Source organism: Amblyomma mixtum, chromosome 5 (genome assembly GCF_055824585.1).
Source record: "Amblyomma mixtum isolate Tamu chromosome 5, ASM5582458v1, whole genome shotgun sequence".
NCBI classification, from domain to species: Eukaryota; Metazoa; Arthropoda; class Arachnida; order Ixodida; family Ixodidae; genus Amblyomma; species Amblyomma mixtum.
Genome location: NC_143016.1, coordinates 123,624,027 through 123,634,427, shown reverse-complemented (window position 1 = coordinate 123,634,427; position 10,401 = coordinate 123,624,027). Strand labels below are relative to the sequence as shown.

Genomic DNA, 10,401 nt, shown 5'->3' with positions numbered 1-10,401 from the left:
CCCTGCCCCCGCCCCTAATCAAGCAATGATTCCGAGCCAATACCCGACAACACTGACAGGATTACACCATTCGGTGGAAGCGCAGCGACTGCTGAGGGTATCAACCAATAGCGAGCCGCTGAGCTAGGTGGCAAACATGAAAACAAAATTACCATGTTACTACAGAAAGAGCCATATTTGGATTCACACTCTACTGACAAAAAACCAGAGTAGAAATTGAGAAATTTCACTCTAAAAGGCTCAAAACTGGCACTCACACCTGCATTTTCCAGTGTTCAACCTAGTCAAGAAGTACAGCAATTCACGTAGAGGTATAAAATTTTTACCACTGCTGAGCAAGTACATTCAAGCTACTTTTATGACTCATTTAAAAAGACCACTCTTTTATGATGTACTTCAAGTCCCCACAAGTAAATATTTTACATACAGGGCAGTAGCTATTGGTAGTCATATTAATAGAACTTAATGTATCTGACGTTCGGTTACAATGAGCAGAAAAGCTATCATTAAAGAGCGCAATGATCTGTGGAGTAGAGCGCCGTTTGGTAAGGGCAGTTGAATGCCACAGCAAACTCTTTCATATTGAGCAGTGGAAGAAAGCAAAAGGCTTTTGAAGTAAGGCGCGGCTGCTGGCTGCTCACGCTGCACGACAAAAGGCAGAAGCGTCTGAAAAAGGTCTTCTGAGCGGAACGCCAGTAGCTGTCCCAGTTGCTGGCCGTACGGCGTGGCTCGTAGACTTTCCTTAGAGCATTGAAAGCGCTGCGAGCGCTATGGACCCAGATATACAGGTCACGCGGCTTCTCACTGTCTTCACTACCAAGGCTCGCATTGAAGGCCGAGCGAGCAAGCTCGTCCATACACTCGTGGAAGCGCTGCAGGTAGATCCTTTCTGTCGGCGACCACAATCCCGTTGAATTCGTCGGCAGCGCAGCGCCCAGGAGGGCTTTTGCCAACAGGGCGCCCAGACTGCCCATGACGTACTCTGGTGGGACGTCGCTTGTGTACAGGAAGGGCTCCTGGCGGACTGACGCAGGGACCACTACCGTGCTGGACTGGTCGTCACAAAACACATCGCTACTCAAGAAAAATGCGTCGTCAATGTCGCCATCTTGCAGTGCTGGGGGATCATCCAAAAGTCTCCATTGCTGCCTCTCCTTCATGTTCATGAACAAGCATGGAAAGTAGCTAGTGTCGGAAGGCACCTCCCTTCGAGAGTCCTCATCAAATAGGTCGCTCTGGGAATAGACCCCGAAGGGGTTTATCGTGACATCATGGAGCGTGTTCGCAGCCTCCCCTCTCATAAACGCTGTCATCCATGGGAACATGCTTGGAACTGAGACGGACTTGAGCACCTCATAGTAGGTGCGAAGGATGGCAGCGTCCGTGCTCTGCTCCGGGAACAACTGAGAAGCAATGATGTGTCTGGCATTTCGCATGACCAGGCGCGTCGCCCGCAGGCATGATGACACTATGCGTTCGGAGTCGCTGGAGCTGACTCGGCGCAGATAGTCGAAACGGAGGGCGTCAAATAGGATCTGGACGTACAGATAAACCACTCCATAATCCGCGAGGTCCCTGAAGAAGCTGAGCAGTTGTTGAATCACATCTACGCTGTCAATTGATATTATAGACCGACTGCTGAGTTTGTACTGCTGCGGCAGGTGGGCATTTATTATATCGAGCCAGTCGTCAAGACCCATGCCCTCAGTGAGGTTTTCAAAGATCGTAATGCTTTCGCGTTTCTCTCCAGCTGCCCGTGCCATGTATTTTTCCAGCGTGAGTTCTGTTTTTATGAGGTCGGTGGCGCTAAACTGGCGTCCGAATATGCCCGACATTTTAGCCACCACTTCCTTCAAGTAATGCTCGAGAGGCAGCGTAGGCTCTGCAGCTATCTTGCTGGACAACGTCTGGCCTCGTAAGAGTCGCAGGAACACGGCGTCGGGGAATTTGTTCAGACGGACCTCCAAGACAGTGTGGATCCCGCGCGCCAGCGACAATTGCACTATGTAACGGACAACTTTGGGAAAACTGAGCAAGCTTAGAAGCTCCTTGCCATGGGCGCGAAAAGGGAGAAGGTTGATCTCCTCTGAGACACTATCCGCTGTCACGAAGCGCTCACACGACTGGTAGAACTTCGCCAGATGGTAGAGGTCGAGTGAGGCTGGCTTGGAGCCTGTCACGCTGCATAGAGTGGTGTTGAGACGCCACAGAAGCTCCCTTGCGCCTCTGCGAAGGAAGGTGACGGGTCCCCCGACTACTTTTTCGGTCTTCTGCTGCCAGCGCTGGCAGACATGGGTGTAGAAGTCCTGGCATGGGTCCACGTCAAAGTTCATAAGCCGGTCTAAGTCGCGCAATGCGCGCCTGCAGGACTGGCTGGAGCACTCCTCGACGCTCGTGTCTTGACGCCCTTTGCCGCGGGCTAACAGTAATAAAATTACGGTGCCGATGAGCCCAGCTGTTATTCCTAGGATGCTCACGAAAATGACAAGATTCTCGCCGCTGAAAATCGGGTTGCTTAAGGGCGAAATCTCCTGAACTGTGGTGGCTCCAACTGCAAAACGAAAAGGTCGATGGAAGCGACATTATTAGGGACAATCTACGAGTATAATGTTAAAAGTAAATATCGGTTATGAAAGGCACACTTCTTGCTCTAGGAAAAAGGGTTCGTTTTGATGTATTTTTTATTGATCTAGAACTTCCGGCAATAAAACCTTTCTCCTAAAAGAGCGCCCGATGGCGTGTCATAACTGCTTAAAACCTTCAGAAGAACATCAAACTACGCCGTAGAGACAGGTTAACGGTTACGTAACTTTTTTTTACATCCAACGTGACCAGATATTTGTCATGCCTAGGGCTGCAACTTAAGGGTTGCTCATTAGGACGAGTTTATGTATGGTGTCATGTTACAGAGGAAAGCAGTGTTACGTAGAACGAGGAAGGTGTATCTTCTATGACGTACACAAACTGTTTCATTCTTCGCTTTTTTTTTACCACGGCCAAACTGCGTAGGTCATGCAGTGAGTTCTCCTTTTTCCCTTTTTCCTATTTCTGTGGCTCGTAGTGCACTGAATTTGAAAGAGCTAAAACATCGCCGGCCGGTTTGGATCAAAAACCACCTAACAAAGTACATAATGAAACCCTCCAATATAAACTGAACATGATATTTGGTTCTTGGCTGCGCAGCGTCGTTGTGGTAATGGTAAGACGTGGATGTTCTGTGAAATTTCGGGCTAAGCAGCCTAACGGAAATAAAACAGAAGTTTTTAAGTTAATAATTGCGTGTATTTAGGTTTTATATTTTCATTATAAAACCACAGCCCTCATCGCACTCTCGTACATTGGAGTTACTAGTTATTCATTCAAGGGCAACGACGGGAATGGTGTCTGCATCCCATATTCTAACAAAACATTTTTTGTAGGTTACCGTAGGGTGTTCGAGGCCTGTCTATATTTTAGACATTCAACAAAGAAAATAGAATCTAGTTTACCGATAATCCCATTTACATCATCGCTGAGTTACTATTAAAAATATTTGCTACAACGAATACGGGCTCTAAGGACACCATTGTGATCCCTCATTGTTCAAAGAGCGATACCCACATATCAAGTTTGTCGCCTTCCTTTGCGTTCCTGTGTCACTGTCAACGGTGCATAAGAAAACGGCAACTCAGTATCATAAAGCATCTTCAAATTGGTGGAGCTCACACATCGTAGAATTCATCGCATCCACAACTCACATCGAACGGACGACCTGCGAACGTGGGTCGTTTCGGTCTCCGCCGCCGCTACGTCCGGGGGCTGACCCTCTGCAGTAGGTGAGGCCTGAGAAATGTTTAAACAGTTTCGTTACTGACATACCTTGAGGCCAATATAAAGCATGCGATTCCACACTGCGGGAATAATTTTCTCGCATTCCAACCTCTGTTTCGGTTCAGAGCAAGAAAGTTGCTGAATGCGGCACTTTCGTATACTGCCGAAAGCACAGCAAATTAATACAGACAGACATGACGGAAGCCAACGCTCACCAAAACCAAGGAGCATAGGGGATCTTTTTTTAGTTCTTCAACTATGGGAGATTAATAAAAGCAGAAGAAAAAACAACTACATGCTGCCGGTGTGATCCGAACCCATGACCTCCGAATTTCGTGTCCGGTGCTCCAAGGGCATCGAATCTGCCAGTCTTTAACAGAGTTCTCGCACAGCTTCCGCCCTCACTGTTCGACCACGTTCGTATACGAAGCACTTAGGGTAATACAGGACGTACTACGCCCGCCGATGTGGACTAGGACGGCGCTGGTGAACACACTCAAGGCTCGTTTACACCACATATAAATGCCCCCGAAAGCAGAAGTTTGGGCAGCCGTCGCCGTAGCTCAGTTCGTAGAGCACCACGTGCGAAATTCGAAGGTTATGGGCCCGCTGCCTCTGCTCAGTGGTTATGGCGCTCGGCTGCTGTCCCAAAAGACGCGAGTTCGATCCCGGCCGCGGGAGTCGAATTTCGATGGAGGCCAAATTCTAGAGGCCTGTGTACTATTCGATGTCATAATGAAGGATTTCTTAGCGCAACGACACAACACAAGAAAGACGACTACACGGACGCTTACTCCAACTGTTTAATCAAGCGTCAGCATACGAAATATATAGCCCTCCCAGGGCATGCGCCTTGTACGCGTGCGCATGCGCTGGGAGGGCTATATATTTCGTATGCTGACGCTTGATTAAACAGTTGGAGTAAGCGTCCGTGTAGTCGTCTTTCTTGTGTTGTGTCGTTGCGCTAAGAGATCCTTCATTATGTCTGAAAACCAACTAGCTCAGCAGTTAACTCTCTTAAAGTATATTCGATGTCAGTGCACTTTAAAGAACCCCAGTTGGTCGAAATTTCCGGAGTCCTTCACTACGGCGTCCCACATAGTCCGAGTCGCTTTGGGACGTTTATAGCGCCATATACCTAATTTAGATACGACCTGCTGCTTGTGGTTCTTTTTCTTCTGCATTTATCAATCTCCAATTTATACAAAACCATTAAAAAAAAATCCCTTTGCCCCTTGGTTTCGGCGACTGTTTTGCTTCCATCGTATATGTCATAAGAAGCACCTCTTTCCACTTCCTTGTCTTCCTAATACAGGACAGTAAGATTCAAAATCAGTCGCTCTAAATATGATCATATGGTAAATTTCAAGTCTGAGGCTTCATCTCAATCCGTAGCACAGGGAACGCAGTTGGGAACAATACAAGGAGGAGAGTAGTAGGAACGGTGCCCACGACAAGTAAATGTGAATGTAGAGCTCCGGCTCTCCATATAGACGTTTCAATATCAGAGTTTTGGGTTTAGGCAGAAGCAAAGGAAAATGTTTGATGCTAATGACGACAAAAAGTCTCAGCTGAGACGAAGGACGAAACTGTTTACGGTCGCACGGCTGCAGATCGCCGCGACTCTGGCTGTACGGCGGCAAGGTTGTACTGGCAGCTGTCGGCTGAGACTAGCAAGAAAATCCATATCGGGGTAACCTCACGCTACGGAGATTTTAAGTCCAGTCACTTCCCACGGACGCATGAAACCCACGGTTACGGCAATTAACAACAGTGACCAATGCCGGAGGATCGAATGAATCCGAAGCGAAGAATCGTTAATTCCTAGAAATACGATTCCTGGTTGCAACTTTTATGTTGGCCGATACTGCTAAATGTTACCAATGCGTCCACTGCCGACGCGCTGAATGAGAGAAAACCAAGGTTTCGATTCTCTCTCTACTACGTCTACCGTCTGCCTTCACCTTCCTTTACTTCTGAATTTTTACATAAATATCTTCTCCTGACCATGCACTTTCTGCAACTTCTGCTACTCATACCAGGACTATTTTACTGATAGACAATTGAGTGACGCGACGAATTAAGTTGTCCAAATAAGATGCGAAAGCGATGAACTAGACTTTCCTGACTTCACTTGAGTGACAATTTAAGCACCCAGCCGTGATATTCTCGTATGAGAACAAGTGAAGAGTGGTGGTCTACGATTGCTGTTATAATCAGTTCAAAAAGTTTCATCGGATTATTGACTAAGGAAATGGTGAAAAACGTACAAAATCTTCTGCACGCCCAAGTAGTCCAGGAACAAAAACGTGAGAATAAGCAGTTTCCCATGGCACCCTTCATTTCTACCGTTATCCAGATTACAGCCAAAATTACACAACGCTGCTTGCCTCTCTGAGAATCCCTTAGCAGCGCCTCGCCTTGCTTAGGTCAATTTTTCCATACGCCTTACTGAGCAGCGATGATTGAGGCCTCTCTTGGAGCGTCCTTTTCTTCAGGCAGGCACAAAGGTACGTTCGTGCTTCCTTATCCATCTCCTTGCACAGAATGTGCGTTTTGCTGCACAGCTACTCGCACTCGGTGTACGCAGTACTACGACTCTGGCAGCTGCAGCGACAACGAGTCCCAAATGGTGGCGTCGACCACGCTACATATCGTATCCATGGCCTGCAGATTTGACGACTTCGACGGGTTTGTTTTGCATGGAACTTAGCTTGAGACGCCCATTGAGCTTGAGATGCCCAGAACAATCCGACAGAATAGCAGCACAGTGACCAAGATTGTTGATTACAATTTACTTTCTCGTAGGAATCTGTGCTGGCGCCAATTACGGCTCTGCAGCTCCACCTCAACTTTGTCAACTGAATACAAAGGCTTCTGCCGTTGCTCAGGGTGCTCATTACGCTTCGTTTCAAAATACGGGTGCTATAAGCACTTTCATCTGGGCGAGATGGTTCATGCAAACACTTCTCAGAGATCTTCTCAATGCGTTTGCTGACAAACACCTTCACCAATGCTCTGCTTACACCCAATAATACAACTTTTCAAACATCATGGGCGGAAACGCTCAATATTAACATGGGTAGAAAGCGTGAATACGAGGCGAGGATTCATGTCTCCGGGCACACTGTAAAAAGATTCATGTTTCCCGGTCAACTACGTTTTGCTTCCAAGCTGTCTAGAACGTTTAAACGAGACGGGTAACATTCAAAACGAGTCTTTTAGACGCAAATTTAGGAAAATAACGAATTTTAGATTTTTTCCTTTTTTCAGATTCGGACAAAAACACCTGCAGTGTTAGACGCTAACCTCCTCATCAGGCTCGTACCAGCAGTTGCTTGTCGGTCTTCGTGCGTTCTTACCCATGAAGTGCCTCAGAGCGTTTAAAAAATTACATGCTTCCTTTCACGGATAATAGAGTCGAAGAAGCATGAAGGGCTCGCTATATCAGGAAAAAAATCCATGTAAGTTAAGGTACGTTACAAAATTTCGGCCTCCTTGCTTTTACCCACAGCGGAAATACCAAAAGTGCTACAAGTGAAGCCGAAATTATCAAAAAAGGGCCGCTTTATGCTGATTTAACTACTGATCGCGGTAAATTGTATTAATATAAAGTTTCAGAAACTATTGTTTTTGTGTCCTTTTGTTGGGATTGCGGGGCCGCATTCTTGATGCGACGGTGTCCTCTGAGCAAACTGTCTCGCAGTTGGCCTCAGTGTCGAGGTTGTTATTCCGTAGTTTCGTGTAGCTTCTTGCCATAAATCGCGAATGAGGTGTTTCGCCTATCCCCGCCCTGAATGCGCCCTTTTCAGCACCCCCCCCCCCCCCCCGCCCTCCTCTGAACTGGCTTCTCTCCGTCGTAATGAGCGGGACCCCACCGGAAGAATTTAAGGGCACTCACAGGCGACTCCAGCGTTCCCGCTGAGCCGAGTGAGAGTTTGGCGCCGCCAAACAGGTGGCGCCCATGAAACTCGGGAGATGGCAGCGACGGTGGTGACCGCGGTGTCAGGAGAGGCGAATCTTGCCGCGGCGGCGTAAAGGGCGACTCCGCTGACTCGTCGTGTTCCACTATTGGCACAACTGCTGCGAGTGAGACTGCCTCTCTTGCGCTGCCTTTGCGCCCTGGGTGGTCAGTGCCGCCGGAGAGACCGAAGGAAGAGGCAACCTTCCCCTCACCCGGCCCGCATTCGGCTGCGCAGACATAGAACGCACCGATATCGCTGTTTGCGCGGCAACCTTTCGTCGGATGAAACGTTTAGCAGCGTGCGCGGCTATTTACATCTCCTTGTAGAGAGGTTGTTATATTTTTACGTGACATATCAACGGCACACCTGAGAAACAAATACAGCAATCGTACAACAGAAAGACAGATCGGAAACAGAGTCTTACACCAGTGGTGTCATGGACCGTCTCCTAAATAGACACTACAAAGCAGCAATCCCTGCAACCGGGACAAAATTTAGCGGAGGTAAATCATCCCTGAGCTGTTCTCAGACCAAAACAAGCCGCTCGTGTGTTAACGTTGTGACTAATCCATGCTAATATTATCTCCGCAGGCGCGCAAAGTTTGTTTAGTGTGCTTGCGCAATTACTCCAAAAGCCGAGGTTAACTGGTCTTTTGGAAGGATTGGCTGACATCACCGATTCGTACATACGGAATAGCTGCGTACGATATGTGTAGCCCCTGAACAGGTAATACGGGCATATGCCAACGCGAATAAGCCGTAAGCCGTGTTGCTTTGTTAGAAGTCTGACGTCTTCTGACAACTGTTTCTCACAAGGGCACTGCGCAGTCTTCGCGTCCTTCGGCTTATAGACGTTCGTCCAGGAACATCAGTGAATTTACTCTGGGATCCCAAGAAGTCATAATTGTGCGGAAGAGGTTGACGCCACACACAACGTATGAAACGCTACAGGACCACCCCTAGTTTGTATCGATGCTACTTCCGTCCATCCACATAGGTACGTTTCGCATGTATGGCACTGTAGACTCCACCCAATCATTCTTAAATGCATATGTCTACTACTCTCGGTGTCGCAGTTACCTCCGGTGTTCAGCGTGAAGTGCGACTGAGTCTCTTCCTTGGATGAGCCGATGTGCAAGCGTTTAACATTCTACAGCCAACACTGAGCAGTCTGACCAAGGAGGTGTCTTAAACGAGAAGCAGTGCCAGGGGCGCCTGCCGCTCCTTTCGAGCTCCTTCTTCAAGTAGCCCGGTTTTAAACACTTAACATTAAAACTCCTCATTTCCTTCTCCAGCATTGAGTGTGTTAGATGTTTCGAGATTTAATTGTCACTGACGTACTTCTCCGCTGTCTTGGCAGGCACCCTGATGGTCGGAACGTTCGATACATAAAAATTCAATCCCAATTATAGGCATTGTGGCGTTAGCTCATCTTCGCCAGCAAAGTGGGATTACGCATACAAAAATAGTAGTCAAGCCATGCGAGGGATATGTCTCGGCCACACCCCCGCAAAGGCTACGCGACATTATCTTGAGAGCAACAACAACGTCGCCTGCCTCCCTGGCCGATAAAGAAAACTAGCACCCACGTGTACAGGTGATTGGTATGATGTTTGGAATTGGTTTGTGATTGAACGTCCGAGGAAGCGTCAGAGGCACGGAATATTTTATCAGAACTGTGTGTGTTTACTTGCATTACTTACAAACACACCTATCTGTTGGATCTATTTATACAACCACGTGGGCATGCAATACCACCTGTCAATTAGCGTAGCACGTCACCCGTCGGCACTGAGTGGGAACGTGCAACAGGAGCCTTGCATGTGGAGCGCGCTCAGAATACCCGTCGGGATCAGGGTCTATTGGACCCGAAAGTGTCCTTGTGACAGCGAATTATCTGGCGCCTTTTGGTCATACTCAACCGGAAGTGGAAGGTAGCGCCACTAAGAGTACCAAATCATGAGTTAAAGGCCCACAGGCAGAAGAGGCTTTGCGGATACGCCCACAACGTCGCCTAACATGCAGTAATAGCAGCGTAATTTTCCCTGTGCGTACTGCTAACGCAAATTTGTCCATCGCTAGCTATTGTCTCCAGAAGCGGGACTCACCTTGTCTGTCAACTGACTTAGGGCTGAGTTGACTGTCCACGGAGGTCACACCTTGCGCTTTTGACCGGTGCTTGCGATGCCGATGCTTAGGGCGGCGCTTCCTCGAGTGAGTCAGATGCTGAGTCCTCGGCGACTGGGGCCCCGCAGGGCTGCTCCCGGGTGGCGCCTGGCCTGGGCCCTCGGCGGGCCGCTGCTCCATCGGCGCTGCGGCCTCTGGGCTCTCATCGGGACTCGGCTCCATGTTCGAAGAAAACGTCGCCGACCTGCGTTTCGGAAAGAAAGCCTCCTTCTTCTGCCCAGACTCGCGGAGAACGAGTGGTAGAGACGCGCGACACGTGTCCCGTGCACCTACTTCTTCTACTTCTTCTTCATCCTCTTTATAATGGCACATATCCACACGGGGGGACGGCCAAGGTGCAGTGACGTAAACAAGAAAATTTCCGTAGGCGATAAGGAGAAAATATAGGAGGCAAGCGTGAATTTTGAAAAATGTATCGATGAGAAACGATAGAGGAATA

General features: G+C 48.4%; 1 protein-coding gene across 1 annotated transcript; it reads right to left on the bottom strand.

The window, feature by feature from the left end:
• Nucleotides 1–321: 321 nt before the first annotated feature.
• On the bottom strand, nt 322–10,142 carry LOC149343593 (uncharacterized). Its single transcript, XM_089542430.1, has 4 exons — nt 9,884–10,142; nt 7,712–8,001; nt 3,738–3,822; nt 322–2,551 (listed from the first exon to the last, which is right to left on the bottom strand). Exons 1-4 carry the CDS (start codon nt 10,122–10,124, stop codon nt 507–509), a joined length of 2,661 nt encoding a protein of 886 aa, XP_089398556.1. The 5' UTR covers nt 10,125–10,142; the 3' UTR covers nt 322–506.
• Between the last annotated feature and the right edge of the window lie 259 nt (nt 10,143–10,401).